The 20,644-nt window shown below is 42.1% G+C and overlaps 2 protein-coding genes across 7 annotated transcripts in view; both read right to left on the reverse strand.

Annotated features, from left to right (window-relative positions):
* LOC126027838 (protocadherin gamma-C5) overlaps window positions 1-20,644 on the reverse strand; it is a 200,918-nt gene that overhangs the window by 149,057 nt on the left and 31,217 nt on the right. The window contains exon 1 of one of the 6 annotated variants that reach the window (XM_049786868.1): window positions 8,924-11,550. The exons of the other annotated variants lie outside the window; for them this stretch is intronic. Coding sequence (XP_049642825.1) covers window positions 8,924-11,305 — 2,382 coding nt within the window. The 5' untranslated portion in view covers window positions 11,306-11,550. Of the gene's footprint in view, window positions 1-8,923; window positions 11,551-20,644 lie in introns of those variants that run through there. 6 annotated transcript variants of the gene reach the window in all.
* On the reverse strand, window positions 4,391-6,839 carry LOC126027493 (protocadherin gamma-A5-like; the record flags this gene model as incomplete). The annotated part of the gene is made up of 1 exon (XM_049786501.1): window positions 4,391-6,839. A coding segment is annotated over exon 1 (2,256 nt), but the record flags the coding sequence as incomplete, so codon positions are not given.

Consider the following 20,644-nt stretch of genomic DNA (forward strand, 5'->3'; position numbering starts at 1 on the left):
CGTTGGTGATCAGGTATCCTGGCTGCGCGGCTCTCGGTACCCGCACCGTGTCAAAAAGCACAGAGCCATCGGGAGCATGCTCAGGCTCACGTTAGTGCTAAGCGCTGACCTGCAGAGTCAGTTGGAAGGCACACTGCGCGAACACCATTCCGCTGACACGTAGGACGCCAGTTCTTGTGATTACCGGTAGCTGACCACTATGGAGTAGTAGATTTGGAGATTGGGACCCAGGTTGAGATTAGAGGCGCTGGCCTGGCAATGGAGGCGCCTAGAGAGTTATTCTCTGTCACCAAGTTGAAATTAAGGTAGAAAACAAGAGCATTGTAGTTGACGTTAGAGACTTTCAGGGTGACTTTTCTGTTGTAGGAGAGGGGAGGCTTGTCAGTGGCTCCTCAGTGGCTGTGATGGTGACGTCGTATTCTGGAGTCTGCTCAAGTTCTAAGACCCCATCTGTCACCAACTTGTACATTTTCTTCGTATCTTGAATTATTTTAAAAGGGAATTTTCTATTCAGTGACCCTCAATCTAGAATCCAGGTTATGTGTTTTCATCAGACATACAACTATGTCCCGCTGTGTATCTTCTTGTATATGTTTTGACTCAGAATCCACCAGGCTTATCTCTGGGGCATTGTCATTTTCATCCATATAAATATTGATTTGTATTTTACATCCACTGTCTTTCTCTTCCATGCTCCCTCTCTATAAATGTTATAAATAATGTAGTTTTATTATTTTTTGTTTTATTTTATTCTTTTAAATTTCATTCTATATCATCTTAATCATCCTCTTTCATAACTGACAGGTAAGCAAGAAAATTGATTGTTCCTTCATTTTCATTGTATCGATTTTAGTAAGTGATTATAGTTTAAATTAATACACCAGTTTAAATTTCTTCTTCCTTCCTTCCTCTTTCCTTCCTCCTTCCTTCCTTCCTCCTTCCTTCCTTCCTTTTTATTGTATCGATTTTAGTAAGTGATTATAGTTTAAATTAATACACCAGTTTAAATTTCTTCTTCCTTCCTTCCTCCTTCCTTCCTTCCTTCCTCCTTCCTTTCTTCTCTCTTTCTTTTTCTTTCTTTTTCTCTTTCTTTCTTCTTTCTTTGTTTCTTTCTTCTTTCTTTTTCTTTCTTGCTTTCTTTCTTTCTTTCTTTCTCTTTCTTTCTTTCTTTCTTTCTTTCTTTCTTTCTTTCTTTCTTTCTTTCTTTCTTTCTTTCTTTCTTTCTTTCTTTCTTTCTTTCTTTCTTTCTTTCTTTCTTTCCTTCCTTCCTTCCCTTTCCTTTCCTTCCCTCCTTCCTTCCCTTCCTTCCTTTCCCCTTCCTTCCTTCCTTCCTTCCTTCTTTCCTTCCTTCCTTCCTTCCTTCCTTCCTTCCTTCCTTCCTTCCTTCCTTCCTTCCTTCCTTCCTTCCTTCCTCTCTGTTCCCTTCCTTCCTTCCCTTCCCTTCCTTCCCTTCCCTTCCTTCCTTCCCTTCCCTTCCTTTCCTTTCCTTCCCTTCCTTCCTTTCCTTTCCTTTCCTTCCCTTCCTTCCTTTCCTTTCCTTTCCTTTCCTTCCCTTCCTTCCTTCCCTTCCTCCCTCCCTCCTTCCTTCCTTCCTTCCTTCCTTCCTTCCTTCCTTCCTTCCTTCCTTCCTTCCTTCCTTCCTTCCTTCCTTCCCTCCCTCCCTCCCTCCCTCCCTCCCTCCTTCCCTCCTTCCCCCCCCTCTCTTTCTCTCTCTGATTTTGGGCCAGAAATTGCTCCTGGCTTGGGGAACCATATGGGATTCCAGGGGGATTGAACCACAGTTTGTCCTTGGTCAGCTGCATGCAAGGCAAATGCCCTACCACTGCACCATCGCTCTGGCCCCTTAATTTTTTTACTCTACATTGTCATTGTATTTAACTGTCCTTTCTTCTAAAGCTATCTAACAATGATTACTTATTTCGGTTTGGAGGGTGAAGTATGAGTCCTTATATTAAGGAATGCATATTATGCAATTTTCTTTGGTCTTCAGATTGTGAAAACCTGCCTCAATCCTCTTCCCTTTTAATATGTACAACACTTTCCATGTTTTAATGTGCCTTAAATTTCATTTTGAAGCAAGATTCTTAAGTTGTTTTGTAAATATGTGATAATAGTATTTATAATATAGCAACTATGTGACAATGCTGAATTCATCTTATGAAATAACATTCAGCATTTAAACTGCTTATTGTACACAATTTCTAGACAAATTTTTTACCATCTTTATATATACAAAATTGACTCAAGAATCTGCTTCTTGGGCCTGGAGAGATAGCACAGCGGCATTTGCCTTGCAAGCAGCCGATCCAAGACCAAAGGTGGTTGGTTCGAATCCCGGTGTCCCATATGGTCATCCCTGCCTTCCAGGGGCTATTTCTGAGCAGACAGCCAAGAGTAACCCCTGAGCACCGCCGGGTGTGGCCCAAAAACCAAAAAAAAATATATCTGCTTCAAAACATGTTGATCAAGTGTTTCCCACCACAGTATAGACACTTCAATTATTACCCAAAAGTTTTTTTTAAAGAGTCAAGTAGTTGAAGGTGTAAAAGAGTATATGTACATATATGGTGTGTAGATCAAACATTTTATTATGAATATCAACTCACTGTTCTAGAGGTTTAAAATATATTCTTTGTAAGAAAAAATTAAGTCATGACAAGAACCCAAATCACAATGTAAATCCCAGACATATAATCCCTTCTTTATAATTGATAAAAAAACAAGTTTTAATATTGAAGTGAATAATATTAGTATCTATCTACAGATATTTTGTAAATTCCTTGTATATATTCACTGTGCACCATTCATTGAACCTGCACATTTTAATCAGAGGTAATACTTGTTCATATAGGGATCAAGAAGATAGTACAGAGGGTGGGGTATAAGACACTTGCCTGTACAACTGACTGGTGTGAGTTCCTGGTTCCCTAGCACCACCAGGAGTTATCTTAGAGCACAAAGCCAGGAATTATTTCTGAGCATAGAGCCAAAAGTAAGCCCCAATTACAGCCCAATGTAGCCCAGGTCACCCCTCAATTGTCCATATATAAATAGAATGAAATTTCCTTTAATACTTTTAGAAAATGCAAGAGACCCCTACTTATACTAACAAATGTGTTTCTAGCCCTTTCATGTAGTTGAGTAATATTGTTCACAAGTCTATTAATAATTGCTGCCTTTTATCTATTTTTGCCATCTGCATTCAAGCTTCTAAAAGAATAAAAGTTAAATATTAAAATATCTCTAAAGCAATATTTAAAGTAGGTTAGTATATAAGTACCAAATGATAAATCTGCGCATACTTTGAAATTCAACGATCAGCACTACATTATGAAAGACTTATTAAAGATAAGTCCATCTCCGGGAATAAATTAAAAATATTCAAACCATTCCTTAAGTTGACATAATTTTCTAAATACAAATCTCATAAGGTAGAATTTCTCCTACACTCAAAGATTCTGGAGAATGAAGGCTGCCTAAAACCAGAAGATGATGGGTGTGTGACAAATTTATATTTAGTAAATGATCAGCCTATCTATCTTTGGAGATTAATTTAATAAAAGAAGAATTTTAAGAGTTATTAGAGCTGATTTCTTCTTTTTACAAATACACATGATCAAAAATTACATGACAAAATAAAAAAAACTGCATATTTCAAATAGCATAGATATTATCACCAGCCTAAGCTTAATGTCTTCTTGTGGTATTTATCATGCAGAAGAATCTGGATTATTTCACTGATTACTCAAGTGCTATTAATTATAATTCAATTATTATAAATTATTTCCTTGTGAAAACAATAGGTGTACTAAAATATTATTTCTGTGAATGTTTTTCCAATGCATATTTTTGCTACTGATGACAAATAAAAGAGAATAAAGAGAAATTACATCTAGAAGTTAAACAAAGCAAATTATAACAATAAGAAATCTTTACTTAAAATGATTATTGAACTTCCTTCTTTTGCTGAGCTTGTTTAGCTGTTATGGATATTTATCAGTTAAATTTTAGATTAGTTTTTCTAAAGTACTTGCATATTAAAATGTTAAATAAAATATAGTCTTAAAGATAGAAATGACATTAAATATCTTGCTAAAGAAAACAAATAATGATGGATCATTGTATAGTTTTTAATGTCTGAAGAATAATTTAGAAAATGAATAAATGTCTTCAACAACCACAGCTACTGAAAAAGACTCACCTGCACACTTCCTATTTCTTCATTTGCTTTTACATTCTCAGAGACCAGAAGAGGTTCACTTTTCTCACAGCTCTCTTGGCTGATAAGGGTGTCAGCATAGTTGGGCTGTGGGAAGATCAGGTGACTCTTGCGCGAGTCCGCAGTCAGGGACACCTCATGAGAATAGGTCTGCAGGAAAGCCCTGACCCCATCCACGCCCACAAAGTGTGAGGCAGGGATGCCAGCCAATCTGCTTGCAGAAGCCTGCAGCAGGCGCGATGAATGCCAGCGCCTCAGCCTGAGTGCCAACAGCACGATGACAAAGGCCAGGAAGACACAGGAGACCACGGCCACTGCCACCACCAAGTAGAGGGTAATATCTGAGTCCTCCTGGTTAGTGGGGGCACTGATGCTGCCCAAGTCTGCCAGAACATCAGGAATGCTGTCTGCCACAGCCACTGTAAGTGTGACAGTAGCAGATAGAGGGGGGTGACCATGGTCCTGGACCCCCACCACCAGGCTCTGCTTGAGTGCATCTCGGTCCAGCAGGGCACGGGCAGTGCGCACCTCACCAGTGTGCAGCCCCACTGCGAACAGCCCTGGCTCACTGGCCTTGAGCAGGCGGTAAGACAGCCAAGCGTTCTGGCCTGAGTCTTTGTCGACTGCTACCACCTTGGTCACCAGGTATCCAGGCTCTGCAGAGCGGGGAGCTAATTCTACCCCAGTGGAGCCATCAGTGGGGAGGGCTGGGTATAAAATTTCAGGTACATTGTCATTTTGGTCCAGAATGAACAGATTGATGGACACATTGTTGCTGAGTGGAGGGTCCCCACTGTCACTGGCTGTCACCCATAGCTGTAGATCTCTAATTTGTTCATAGTCAAATGAGCGAAGAGCATAGAGGACACCAGTGTCAGAATTGATGGAAACAAAGGAGGAGAGAGGTGCCCCCTGAAACAAGTCCTTGACCAAAGAGTACATGATCTGTGCATTGTTGCCACTGTCACGGTCATGGGCACTCACAGAGAAGATGGATATGCCTCTGGGGTTGTTTTCTGGGATGTAGGTGGAATAGGAGGTATGAGAAAAGATGGGAGGGTTGTCGTTGATGTCTGCCACTTTCAAGGAGATGTGGTTTTCTGTAGAGAGAGGTGGGTTTCCACCATCAGTGACAGTGACTGTGATGTTATATTCTGAGATCTCTTCTCTGTCCAGAGCTCTGGTTGTTACTAAATGATAGTAATTATCAACAGAATTTTCCAATTTAAAGGGCAAGTTCCTAGGGATGGAACATGCAATCTCTCCATTCTTCCCAGAATCACCATCGTGCACGCTAAACAGTGCAATGACAGTTCCTGGAAGGCAGTCTTCAGAGACAGATCTGGCAAGAGAGGTAAGGGTCAGTTCAGGGGAATTGTCATTCACATCCTCTACTGTGACCAACACTTTTGCACTGGCAAGAAGAGCACCACCATCCTGAGCTACCACTTCCATGAAGTAGAATCTGGATTCTTCATAGTCCAATGGTTGGACAGTCGTAATTTCACCCAGGTTGGAATCAAGTTGGAACGTCTCAGAAATTTGGTCTTCTTCATTGCGAAAAGAGTAGGTCAGTTTCCCATTTAGTCCTTCATCTGGGTCTGTGGCAGTAAGTGTGAGCAGCCGAGTGCCAACAGATATATTCTCTGGAACACTCACCCTGTATTCTGACTGAGTGAACAGGGGCGCATTATCGTTGGCGTCGAGGACCATTACTCGGATATGCGTAGTGCCCGAGAGTATGGGGCGTCCACCGTCTAAAGCTGTGAGAAGAAGGTCGTGGACTGCCACTTTCTCGCGGTCCAAGGGCCATTCCAGTACCAGTTCTGGATATTTTTGCCCATCACTTTCGCTTTTCTCATCCAAAGAGAAATGCTTATTGAAGCTGAGCTGGTAACTTTGGAGGGAATTGATACCCACGTCCGCATCCCGCGCAAAGGGAAGCACGAGCCGTGTTCCTGGAGGGGCATTTTCATTAATCTTAACTTTTACTTCCTCATCCCGAAAACGTGGGAAGTTATCATTAATATCAACTATTTCCACTTCTACGCCATGAATTTGCATTTTATTCTCAATCAGGATGTTAAAACTCACCAGGCACGGCGTAATCTGGGCGCAGAGCTCCTCTCGGTCTATCCTGCCCGCGGTGACCAGGCTGCCACTTCCCGGATTCAAAGCAAAGAGCTGCGTCCTACCTCTGGAGACGATGCGGACTCCATGCTCTGCCTGGGGCTCCAAGCCCAGGTCCTTGGAGATGTTGCCCACGAAGGAGCCTTTGTCCATCTCCTCTGGCACCGAGTAGCGGATCTGCTCGCCTCCGATTCCCCCTGGCGTCCTCAGGACCATGAGAAGCAGGAGCAGCTTTCTGCAGCCCCAACTCCTTGGTAACTCCGCCCTTGCCTTCTCTCGGCCCAATTTTCTCCTCATTTTGATTCCTGCTGCTATTTCTTTATTTCTCTAAATTCAAGGGTAACGTATTGCCGACAAAGATGAATGAGGAGCGCGGGTCAGCAATTTTTCCTTAGGAGCTTGTCTTGTCTGTGCTTGCTTGGCGCAGGAGCTGAGACACAGGACGCAACAGCGAAAGCTTCTTTCCCACTTTGGTGAACAGCGACGCTTAGAGTCCTAACCAGTTACTACACCTGTTCAGTTACTTCATAAATCTTAGATATTTTATTTCTAATACTTTTGGGAACAACATTATTGAATCATGGCATAAATTTTATTATATTTAATTAATATTTTTAAATTATAAAATCATTTATTCAATCCATGAGATCCATATACAGTTTAAATTCTTTATATTTTTAGAAATTTTTATGTTATTTAATGTGCCATTGGGTCTTTTCTTACTGCTTAAGAAATTCAAAAATAAAAACTTTTCAAGTTTTACTGCTTCATATTTTATAATATATTTTGAAAATGTGTCCATTTATACACAATAATGTCTAGAAAACAAACCTAGCTCTCTCAATGTACCATTCAGAAAGGCCCACTGAAAGATGCAAATTGTATTAGCTGCCATATGCAGAAAAAGTTAAAGGACACTCTTGTTACTTTTTAGGTCTTGGAAAAAAGTTTGAGATCTTTAGGAACATTTCCTGATTTTAACACTAAGGATATGGCATCTACATAGACTATATTGTACGGGGAGTTTATGTATACTTACATGTGTATATGTGATCCCAGAATCAGGTACATGCAAAACAAGCACCTTAATTGCCATAATATCTTTCCAAATTCTCAGTTGGGTTACATTAATTTTTCCATTATTATGTTTAACTTAAAGTTGTTTTGTAGTGACACACTCTTGGGGGAAAATCATAATAGTTGGAACTGGAGAGATAGTACAGCGTATAGAATGTTTGCCTTGCATGTGAACAACCCAGGTTTTATCCCTGATACCATAAGCAACACCAGGCACAGAGCTAAAAGTAAGCCCTGAACTCTGCTGAAAATAGCCTTCAAAATATCCCCCCCAAAATCATAATGACCACAGAATAAAAAGCTTAAGCTCAATACCAATGCAGAAAAAATGATGTCCAGATTCTTATCATCAAGCAGGCAGTGAGTGAGCTATCTATGTTGTGACAGATTTAAGTTTAATGCATTTATAGTATAATAAAAAGCCACATTACGTTTTAAAAGTATGTATGAGTATATTGAGAGAATAAATTTTGAGTATCCAAATTCACAATAAAATAAAATGTATATTAGAAAACTTAAAAATTAAGTTTTGTGAATATATGTTGCAAATTTTTCTCACTGAATGTTTTTTCCAATAGAATTTGTTCTATGCATTATAAATATCTCTCCCACTAATTAAACAAACCCTTAACAAGAAAGATCAATAAACCTCAAGTTTTACTTCCCTTAAAAATTAGATTGGGGCAGGGGCTAGAGCAATGGCACAGTTGTAGGGCATTTGCCTTGCATGTAGCTGACCCAGGATGGACCACAGTTCAATTTCCCAGTGTCCCACATGGTCCCCGGAATCAGGAACTATTTCTGAGCGCAGAGACAGGAGTAACTCCTGAACATTACTGGGTGTGGCCCAAAAATCTAAAAAAAAACCCACATTAGATGGGGGGCAATATCACAGGTAGGGTATTTGCCTTGCATATGGGCAACCAGGGTTTGATCCCTGGCATCCAAATGGTCCCCTGGCAAGAGTGAATTCTGATTGCAGAGCCAGGAGTAACTTCTGAGTGCCACTGAGTGTGTCACCCCTCAAACCTCAAATAATTAGAACTGGGATACAAAACACTCTGCTTGTAAATTGCTGGTCTTTGGTCACAGGACCCATTGCCTGCTGCTGACAGCCCATGATAATGGGTAAAATCCTTCCTCTGTTTCCTAATTAAACCAAGCAAATACTATAAGTAAGGCTCATATTTAAATGATAAACGTGAAAAGAATTGCTTAAAGTCCCATAGTAACAAACCTTTAGATAAAGAAATTTTAAGACAAGAAAGAAAGAGTAGTAGTTTATATAGTGAGAGTTTTTAACGAAGGGGAAAACCATAACTTACTTATAAGAGAGAAAACTTACTTCAAATTAGTGATTAGCTAATTTAAAAATAAAGATGAAAACTATGTACATTTGACGCACTATATAATAAATTTTGAAGTGCAAACGCCTAGGTTATTTGTTAAGGAACAATGAATTCCAAAGTGAAAATAAGTGAAATAAAGTAAACTCACCTTAAAAATGGTGTCTGAGGCAAAGGGCACATTAGTGTCTCCAGGATTTGTACCTGGTACCCATGAGTCATTGTCGCAGAGCAGGTCTCCAGAGGGAGCCACTTCTGGGGTTACATTGAGAAAATTAAATTCAGTTTTAGCTGACTGTGAGGCAACACAGAGATTGTAGGAATAGGGTAATGTTCCGTCATTGTAATTGGGAAGAACCCCAGGTTCAGACTTGAGAACAGGTTGGAAGCAGCACCTAGTGGTAGGGCTGCAGGAGTTTCTCAGGCGCAGAGCAATGGCCAGAATCACAGCCAGGAGGAAGAGCACAGAGATGAGGGCCAAGGCCAGCACCAGGTAAAACTGCAGCTCAGCCTGAGGGTCAGAGACTTTGGGTTCATCACTGAGCTCTGGCAGCACCTCCTGCAAGCTGTCCGCGAACACCAGGTGCAGCGTGGCGGTGGCAGACAGGGGAGGCTGGCCCCCGTCGCGCACAGCAACCAGCAGGCGCTGTCGCGCCGAGTCCCTGTCGCCCAAGGCGCGCGCAGTGCGCACCTCCCCCGTGCGCAGCCCCAGGCTGAAGAGCCCAGGCTCGCTGGCCTGCAGCACGTGGTAGGACAGCCAGGCGTTGTGTCCCGCGTCGGCGTCCACCGCCACCACCTTGGTGACCAGGTAGCCGGGCTGCGCGGCTCGCGGCACCGTGTCGAACAGGGCGGAGCCATCGGGCCCCAGCGCGGGGTACAGCACCCTGGGCGCGTTGTCGTTGAGGTCGCCCACCAGCACGCGCAGGCTCACGTTGGTGCTGAGCGCGGGCGTGCCCTGGTCGCGGGCCTGCACAGTCAGCTGGAAGGCGCGCAGCTGCTCGTGGTCGAAGGCGCGCTGCGCGAACACCATTCCGCTGTGCGCGCTCACAGACACGTAGGACGCCAGCTCGCGAGGCTCCAGGTCGCTGGCCACTATGGAGTAGGAGACTTGGCCGTTGGGGCCCAGGTCGGGATCCGAGGCGCTGACCTGGGCGATGGAGGCGCCTGGAGGATTGTTCTCGGCCACGTGGGCCACGTAGGACGCCTGCTGGAAAACCGGGGCGTTGTCGTTGACATCTGCGAGCTGCAGAGTGATGCTTACTCTAGAGGTGAGAGATGGTTTACCTCGGTCATAGGCCATGACAGTGATGTTGTATTCAGAGGTCTCCTCTCTATCCAGAGTCCCTTCAGTCACCAGGTTGTAATAATTCTTCGAAAAAGATTTCAAGGTAAACCCTGTCTTCCCCAAGAGGCGGCAATAAACCTCTCCATTTTCTCCAGAGTCTCTATCTTTTGTTTTTATTAAGGCGATCACTGTACCAGATGGCGAATCTTCCGGTAGGGGGGTAAATACTGACGTCACAATCAGTTCAGGTGCGCAATCATTCTCATCCAGAATTTCAATTTGGACACTGCAGTGAGCTGCTAACTCTCCAGGATCTTTTGCTTCGATATTTATAGTGTAACGGTTAGCTATTTCAAAATCAAGCTCGCCCTTTGTTGTGATTTCACCTGTTCTTTTATTTAAGTTAAATAATTGTTCCACCCGTTCGTCCACGTGATGAAAGGAGTAGGTGACCTCTGCGTTGATGCCTTCATCTTGGTCTGTGGAGGTCACTCGAAGCACAGAAGAACCTGGGGGCAGACCCTCCCGCAAGCTGACCCTGTACACATCCTGGCTAAACACTGGGGGGTTATCATTGGCATCAGTGACTTGGACTTGGATCTGGGTAGCACCGCTCAAGGCTGGGTCACCGCCATCCACAGCTGTAAGAAGCAATGGGTGGAAATTCTTCTCTTCTCTGTCGAGAGAATGTTTCAGAATCAACTCAGGATATTTATACCCATCTGGAGTCAGTTTTTCTGCAAGATCAAAGTATTCATTATCCTTAAGGTGGTATCTTTGCAATGAATTCAGGCCAACATCTGAATCCAGGGCCGGATCCAGTGGAAATGTTTTACCCGGCTTAGTGGATTCTACAATCTTTAAATCAATCTTACTCTGTTTGAATAAGGGGGTGTTGTCATTTATATCCTCCACTGTTACTGCTATGTGGAAAATGCTTAGTGGGTTTTCAGCGACGATTTCAAAATCCAGAATACATTGAAGTTTCTTCCCACAAATCTCCTCTCGGTCTATCCTGTCACTCACAATTAGCTCACCACTCCCAGAGTTTATAGTGAAATAGTCCTTTTCTGCACTCACCCGAAGCTTCCGGGCCAGCAAGTCCTGGACTCTGAGCCCCAGATCTTTAGAAAGATTTCCTACCACTGAGTTCTTGGCCAGCTCCTCGGGAACTGAGTAACGGATCTGATCCGGGAGAGCTCTGCGGAACAAAGACAGCAGGACCGGCAACAAAACCTGCCGCCACATTGCAGGACCGTTCCTCTCCGCAATCGACTTGATCCACTGGCTTCCTCCGCTGCTTCTCTGCTCCTGGCGAGGAGGAGGAACAAACCCTCCACCGATGCAAAACCCAGCCCAGGGTCACTTTGTGCTTATTTTCTGCGTCGGAATCTGTACTGGCCGCCTCTGTGTTGCTAGCTGTAGCAAGGAACCTCTGAGGTTCTTAGTGAACCTTGAAAAGACTCGCTTTTCTTTGGACTTACAGCGACGCCCAGAGGTTTTCTAGAGAAACTGCACAAGTAGCTTGTAAATGTATTTTGTGAAGAAAATGATCTTTTTATCTTGTCTTTTGGGCTTTATTTGCATTTAAAACAGTGATTTGTGCTTTAAAACATTTTTGTATATAAAGGTAGTTGTTTTAAACATAGGTGAATATTTATATAGTTACAAATTCAAGTGTTATATGTCACATATTCTATACATTCTTCTTTGTTTTTAACAACACATTTCTCCCAGAACTAATGATAAAAAACTGGATAGTTATAGCTAATCAAGAATTTATAAATATATCCACACTTTTAGATACAAATGAAGCCTACAATATAGCCATATTCTGTTTCTCAATATATCTTGATGTCTATTTCATATCAACACAAAAAATTTCCTCCCCCCCTAATTTTTTTTGGCATATCTGTGATGCTATGGTGCTATGGTGGTGCTATGATATAGTTGCAAAATAATTTTACCTAAAATATAATTTAAAAAAAGCCCAATGCAGTTTAAGCAAAAAAAAAAGTTTCCTTCTGATATTAAGTTACAAATTAGCCATTGCTATTTTAGACTTTTAAAACATGATACTGGAATTCCTTCCCAATGTCAGCAAACAAATATGTTTCAAAAATATTGATATTACCAAATTACATTTGACTAATTTTGTATTTTCAATGAACTCTCACCAGAAATTACTTTTCCATTCACTTTCTATGACTTCTTTACATGCAGGATAATTCTATATTAATTTCTTGTTTAAGTGTTGTACCATGATTTCCCATGAAGCATTTAAAAACTTGAACTCTTCTTTTTTTTTTTTTTTTTTTTTTTTTTTTTGGTTTTTGGGCCACACCCGTTTGACGCTCAGGGGTTACTCCTGGCTATGTGCTCAGAAATCGCCCCTGGCTTGGGGGGGACCATATGGGACGCCGGGGGATCGAACCGCGGTCCTTCCTTGGCTAGCGCTTGCAAGGCAGACACCTTACCTCCAGCGCCACCTACCCGGCCCCTTGAACTCTTCTTAAACAGAGTTGGAGTGTACTCCAGAATTTGTTGATATCCATCCAGGATTCAGACATCACTGATCTATGTAGTCCTAAACACTTATAAATCCTGAGTAACTCATAGCTAAATGCAAGCACAGGAACAATAGTGTCATGTATATTGCACATAAGATACTTTTCCCATATCAGATCATCCCCAAACCACATAATCATAGATTTAGTAAAGAGTAATTAGAAGCTATGGGGATGAGGCCCTTTACCAATTATTACAAAACATATCATTCGAGAGGTCAACTTTTTTTAATAATTGAAAATTACTGTTCTAATATCACTGAGACCTCCATTTCTACAGAAACATAACTTTGTTTTCATGGGGTCTTGTTTGTTTGGGAGAAAACACCCAGTCTTGCTCAAGGCTTACTCCAAACAGAGCTTTTGAATCAACTTTTGCAAGTTGCTCCTCTGATGATCAAGGAAAGATATTTAAAAGTTATGATTATAGGACTAGCAAGATGATATAGTAAGTAAGGCGCTTGCCTTGCATGCAGTTGACATGGACTCGATCCCTGGCATCTCTAAGCCTCACCAGGAGTGATTCAAAAGCTCTGTCTAGAATAACTTGAGCAAGACTGGGTGTGTTCTCCCAAACAAACAAGACCCCATGAAAACAAAGTTATGTTTCTGTAGAAATGGAGGTCTCATAGTGATATTATAACAGTAATTTTCAATTATTAAAGTTATTTTTGCTACAGGGCTTACTCCTGGTTCTGTGCTCAGGGAACACTATTGACAGGACATAGGGAACCATATGGGGTTCCAAGGATCAAACCCAAGTCAGGCTCATACAAGGCAAGAGTCCTACCCACTGTACTCTTTCTATAATCCCTCCTGCAATATATTTGGGTAGTCATAGGAATAAAGTCAAGGAATGATGAGGTACCTCAGAAATTGCAATATTTTAAATGCCAATTTACTGGCAGACCTATTTCTGTTAAAGTTAAAAGAGCTCCTATCTACTAGAGATAGGAACTCATAGTTGTTTACAATATAGGGATATCTCCTGCCTTGAAAATATGTCATGTGGAATCAACTTAGACCTCAGGTGATTAGATACCATTCATCCAGCCTTGAACCCTTGATCCCCGACATAGAAACGGCACAGCTCTTCACAACAGCTGCAGGAAACAAACTCCATCTGGGACAGCCTTGATACGTCGGGACCAACAACAAGGCCCAGCTCTAACATGATATCCTGACAACGAGGAAAATGCGAACATCTTGACCTTAGAGCAGATTAGCCTACCTTACCAACTAACGACAAGACAAAACCAGAAGTCTTGGCACCCTTTGGTAGGTCCAAAAACCAAGATCGGGATTTGCAGATGACTGGCTGCTAGAACCACGACCAGACTGTATACATCTTGGGACCAATAAAAGAGCCCTAGTTTAGGGTTTGAAATATGACCTGCACAATAATCATGATCCCCAGTCCCAAAGGTCTGGCAGAGACAATTGTAACGGAATGGGGCTTCTGGAAGCACAAAGAAAGACGCTATGCTAGGTGCCACCCTAGGTTCAGTGCAAAGACCAAGATCACCAACCACAGAAGATGGATTAAAATGACACTGAGGTAACAGAACCTCTAGAACCACAAAGACTGACTTCATCATAAGTCCCACCTCAGGATCTGTGCAGATACTGAGACCTCTAAACACAGAGCAGAAGTCTTCCACACACACACACACACAAAAAAAAAAACAAAAAACAAACAAACAAACAAAAAAACACCACTGGGAAAGTAAAGGACCCTGATCCTGAGCAAAGTCTAGAGTTGATCCCATGACAGTATGCTCCAAGGACGGAGAAACCCCATATCACTTAGGCCAAGTGAATTCCTTTTCAAATGACCCCAATATTTACTGTGCCAGGGCAGGAGGGAAAAAAACCAAATACAAAAAAGCACAAAACCTTGGTTATTTTTTATATAAATATATATATTACCTTCATTTATTATTGTTATTATTATTTTTGATTTACCTATCTATTTTGGTCGATTTCTCTGTTTGGGTGTGATTATTGAAAGTGTTGTCCCCAATTATACTTACTTTTTTTTTCTCTCTTCCTTTCTTCTCTTTCGTTATGTGCTAGGCCATGTTTCTCAATTCAAGACCATGGCATGATTTTTGTTTGTCTGTTTTTGTTTTTGTTTTTGTTTTTGTTGGTTTGTTTGTTTTGTCTGTTCTTTGAGGTGCTTATCGATATAGCTGGAGCCCTCACTGGATATTTGATACTTCTTTTGGTACTAGTGGAGTGTTTCACCTTCTTTTTCTCCATCTCCCAAATTGATGATGAGAGCCTTTAGAAGGACTCCGCCCATTTTCGGGGTATTAGACTCTTACCCCAGTTTATCACTTTTCTCTTTTTCAAACAAAACCACGCAACTTGAACTAGCTAGTCCTGCCTCCAGTTAGAGGGGGAAATAAGGGAGGCATCAAGACCAAACAGGTCTTGGATACAGAGTTGGATACAGGGTTGGATACAGAGGGGACCACATATTCTAGCCGCCCTGGGGTGAGGGAAAAGGAAATGGAAGGTAGGACAGAAACGGAGGTGTAGGGAGGACAATTTGGTGATGGGAATCCCCCCTGATTTTATGTAAATATGTACCTAAATATTATTGTCAACAATATGTAAGCCACTATGATCAAAATAAAAATTAAAAAAAAATAAATTAAAAAAAAGTTCTATCTAAAGCTAAGCGTTTTATCATAACTTACAACTTGTCAGGATGGAAAACAATTTAGTGGTGGTGGTGGTGGTGGCATAGGAGCTGAAACTCAGAATTTTATCAAAGAAAAGTATATGTTCTTCCACTAAATCAAAAATCATCTTTATGGAGGGAAAACTAGGCTTCAAGCAAAGTATTTTAAGATGTAAATAGTGAAATTTAAAATTACTCAGTTCAGATTTAACAAAAGTTTCTAAGCGAGAATTCTATATATGACTTGACACAACTGTTTTCTATTTAGTTGTTCTAATATATCCTTCCAGAAATTCTTAAAGGAAAGAGGCACTTGAAGAAGAAAAGTGGTGCACAGAGACCCAACTTGGTCTCAGACACTGCATGTTCCCCCCAACCCATCTCAGTGTAGCCCTGGTGATCTTAAGTATTGCTGGGTGTGGTCCCGAAGCACTGCTTGGGAGGCCCCCACAAATATTAAAGAAGTGGCTAGAGATATAAAATTAAGAATTTGCTACTGAAACATAACCAAACGAAGACTGAAAAAAAAATAACATAACAGTTAGGTGTATCAAACTATTGATCACTATTAATCCACCCTCCAGCTTTAAAGCAATAGAATACTAAAAATGCTTTTATTTTTTACATATGTAAAAAAGTTGGAGATAATTTGCACCACTCTCAACTTACATTTCAATTAGCAAGATTGACTCACCTGAAGATTGGGGCCTCCTTTTATTTCAAGTAAATCCTGAGACACCAAGAGAGGCTCGCTTTTCTCACAGCTCTCTTGGCTGATGAGGGTGTCAGCATAGTTGGGCTGCGGGAAGATCAGGTGACTCTTGCGCGAGTCCGCAGTCAGGGACACCTCATGTGAGTAGGTCTGCAGAAAAGCCCTGACCCCGTCCACGCCCACAAAGTGCGAGGCAGGAACTCCGGCCAATCCGCTTGCAGAAGCCTGCAGCAGGCGCGATGAATGCCATCGCCTCAGCCTGAGTGCCAGCAGCATGATGACAAAGGCCAAGAAGACACAGGAGACCACGGCCACTGCCACCACCAGGTAGAGCGTGAGGTCTGAGTCCTCCTGGTTGGCAGGGGCAATGATGCTGCTCAGATCTGCCAGAACATCAGGAATGCTGTCGGCCACGGCCACTGTAAGTGTGACCGTGGCTGAGAGAGGAGGGCGCCCATGGTCCTGGACTCCCACTACTAGGCTCTGCTTGAGGGCATCTCTGTCCAGCAGGGCACGGGCAGTGCGCACCTCACCCGTGTGCAGCCCCACTGTGAACAGCCCTGGCTCACTGGCCTTAAGTAGGCGGTAGGACAGCCAGGCATTCTGGCCTGAGTCTCTGTCCACTGCCACCACTTTGGTCACCAGGTAGCCAGGTTCTGCAGAGCGGGGGGCCAGCTCCACCCCAGTGGAATCATCCATGGGAGTTGTGGGGTACAGGATCTCAGGAGCATTGTCGTTCTGGTCCAGAACAAACAGATTCACAGATACGTTGCTGCTGAGTGGAGGATCCCCACTATCACTAGCTGTCACCCACAGCTGTAGCTCTCTAACCTGCTCATAGTCAAATGAGTTCAGTGCATAGAGGACACCAGTGTCAGAGTTGATGGAGACATAGGAAGAGAGAGGGACACCCTGAAATGTGTCCTCAAAGAGAGAGTATGTGACTTTGGCATTCTCCATGCTGTCAAGGTCCTGGGCAGTCAGGGTTAAAATCGAGGCTCCCCTGGGATTGTTCTCCGGGATGTAGGTAGAGTAGAAAGCATGAGGGAAAGAAGGAGCATTGTCATTAATGTCTGCCACATGCAAGGAAATGTGAGTTTCTGTAGATAATGGTGGAGTTCCATGATCAGTGACAGTTATGGTGATGTTATAGTCTGGGACTTCTTCCCTATCCAGAATTCTGTTTGTCAGCAACCGATAATAACTTCCATATGTCTTTTCAAGTGTGAATGGCAGGTGGCCTGGAATAGAGCATGTGACAAGGCCATTATCGCTGGAATCACTATCATGAACATTAAAAAGTGCAATCACTGTACCAGGAGAAGAAGCTTCTTGGATGGAACTGGTGAGAGATGTAACTGTGATTTCTGGAGCATTGTCATTAATGTCCAGAACTGTCACCAGAACCTTACTTCTGGCTCGGAGACCAGGTCCATCATGAGCTTCTACATCTATATCATAGAATCCAGAGTCTTCATAATCTAGGTAGCCTGATAATGTTATATCTCCAGTCAGAGAATCCAACTGGAATAGCTGGGATATTTTATCCCTCACTTTGCGGAAAGAATACGTTACTTCCCCATTGGCGCCTTCATCTGGATCAGTGGCTTTTACAGTGAGAAGGCGGGAGCCCACCTGCAGGTTTTCTGGAACATTCACGTGGTACTGGGGCTGCGTGAACATGGGGCCATTGTCGTTGACATCCATAAGTATTATGTGAATTTTAGCAGATCCAGAGTGAGCCTGTTCACCACCGTCGAATGCAGTGAGAACCAAGTGATAAACCGCCTCTTCCTCCCTATCCAGGGTGCGCTCCAGCACCAACTCTGGATACTTAATCCCATCAGCTCCTCTTTGCACTTCCAGGGAGAAGTGAACATTGGAGCTGAGCTGGTAACCCTGCAGGGAGTTTTCCCCAACATCTGGATCAAAGGCTTCGGGAAGAGGAAATCTTGCCCCAAGATTTTCAGTTTCAATGATTTTTATTTCCCTTTGCTCCGTCCCAAAGCTGGGCACATTATCATTAACATCGACTATTTCCACTTCAACCCCCCAAACTTTGTCTTCCAGGAGAATCTCCAGGTTTACTATACACTTTGGAGCTCTGTCACAGAGCTCCTCCCGGTCTATCCTGCCCGCAGTGACCAGGCTGCTGCTTCGCTGGTTCAAAGCAAAGAGCTGCTTCCTACCTCTGGAGATGATGCGGACTCCGCGCTCCACCAATTCCCGGGGCTCCAGCCCTAGATCTTTAGCGATGTCGCCCACGAAGGAGCCTTTGTCCAGCTCCTCAGGCACCGAGTAGCGAATCTGTTCGGCCCGGATTTCCCAGAGAATCCCCAGTAGAACACAGATCCGGACAAGCCTGCTGCAGTCTGGCTGGTAAAAAGGCGCCATTACAGCCCCCGCTGCGGAATAGCTTTATTCTGGGCTTTCGCCGGTGAGCTTTGGAGAACCCCAGGAACTCCTGGAGGTCCAAGATGATGCGCTTTAATCTTTGGCAATCGAAGTTCTCAGGGTTCCAGTTTGAAGCTTTCTTTAAGCTCTTACCCAGGTCCAGTGCTTTGTGATGTATAAATCTTGTGTTAGGATTAAATTCCAGGTTGTTTTTTCCCTCGATGGGCGAACAGCGACACCCAGAGTCTTACCTGTTACTGCAACCTATTCTTTGTGGAAAAAGTACCCCTTGCGTATGCTTTTTCTTTTCCTTATTTCCACCCTAAAGTAATTTCTATTTCTTTTATTTTGTTTAAATTAAAATAAAGATATAAAATAATAACAAACTTTAAAATAAAACACACAAATATTTAAAATATCTTGTGGAATAACCCATATACTTTTTCCCCACAGAGGAAATTTATATTTTTTGTTAAAGATGTTTAGATTAGTTAAATTTATGAATTATTTATTCCCAAGCCCCCTTTTAAAAACAGTTTATTGTGTGAGAAACACATTATTTTTCAGAAACAAAGATGGACTTGAGGAGCAGAAGGATAGAGAGATGAAAAGAACAATGTTTGGAAAACTGTCAGTCTGTGCTTTAGCCTAAGTTAGGAAAGAATTATGCCTAACATGAGTTGATCCTTTAATATTTGGAGTAACTTTTCAACTCTCTTGAAAGGAAATATCTACTACAGCTTAATAACTTGTGCAAATACATTTGGCAAATATGGTGATCAATTTGGGAAGAGAATTTGCTCATTCATTTTGTATACAGAAGAATCTGGGCCACAAACAATAACTGTAACTAAATGTTTAATGTATTCTCAAGCTTTAGGTGAGCACCTTGTAGAATTTACACTCAAGTAAATTTTCAAAGCTTAATGACTGAGTCACTTAATAAAACTGCATAACCCAAGCAATGGGTGAATAGTTGATCTTCAAATGAATAATAAAAGTAAATAGGCAGGAAAATTAGATCAAAATATTGTAAAAAGCAAAACTAAATATTTCAAAGACCTTTTATCACACAAGGATACAATCAGAGGTATTAATTTACTCATAAGTTTACTTTATCTTCATCTTTAAAAATAAACAATTAAGAGGACTAGAGCAATAGCATAGCAGGTAGGGCATTTGCCTTGCACGTGACTGATCTGAACTTGCTAGAGTCCAGAGCCAGACCCTGAGTACCAGCCCTGAGTACCATATGCTGGATATGGCCCCAAAACAAACAAAAATAAGCAAACCAAAAAAGAGGAACTGTTTTGTTTGAATATGTTATCATTGTATGATTCAGTTTTCTTATGATTATTTAGGATATTTAATTCAAATTGAGAAAGAGCAGCAAGAACCATTCCTTACATTATCCTGCACTTCACCAGACACAAACTTCTGTTAATTATTCAAAATTTAAAATCCTCAACTTTTGAAGAGCAGCTTAAAAGTATATTTTACAATCCTCAAAGTACTAACAAATTTCTGGTGGTTGAGGTAAAATAAAATGCTGGAAAATTGGCTTCTTTCTTTCTTTTTTCTTTTTCTTTTTTTTTTTTTAGTTTTTGGGTCACACCCGGCGGTGCTCAGGGGTTACTCCTGGCTGTCTGCTCAGAAATAGCTCCTGGCAGGCACGGGGGACCATATGAGACACCAGAATTCGAACCAACCACCTTTGGTCTTGGAGTGGCTGCTTGCAAGGCAAACGCCGCTGTGCTATCTCTTCGGGCCCTAAATTGGCTTATTTCTAAAAAAAAAAAAAACTTGTGCTTTGATAAAATAAAATATATAAGGAAAGGGTTTTACATACCAAAATATTTATTATGTAACTATAATAGTGACAAAGTAGAAGAAATCTAAAGTAAATTATCAATGTTTTCAAATATAATTTTTTTTGGTTTTTGGGTCACACCCGGCAGTGCTCAGGAGCTACTCCTGGCTCTACACTCAGAAATCGTCCCTGGCAGGGTTAGGGGACCATATGGGATGCCAGGATTCGGACCACTGTCCTTCTGCATGCAAGGCAAACGCCTTACCTCCATGCTATCTCTCCGGCCCTTTCAAATATCATGTTGAATGAGATTATAAAGGAAAATAAAGCTGATCCAAAATAAGTGACTTCCATTTTCCCAATGGCCCTGCCTCATTATCCCTTTACAATTCAGGAAAATGTAGTCTAATCTAAA

The sequence above is a fragment of the Suncus etruscus genome, chromosome 14 (assembly GCF_024139225.1).
Source record: "Suncus etruscus isolate mSunEtr1 chromosome 14, mSunEtr1.pri.cur, whole genome shotgun sequence".
Taxonomy (NCBI): domain Eukaryota; kingdom Metazoa; phylum Chordata; class Mammalia; order Eulipotyphla; family Soricidae; genus Suncus; species Suncus etruscus.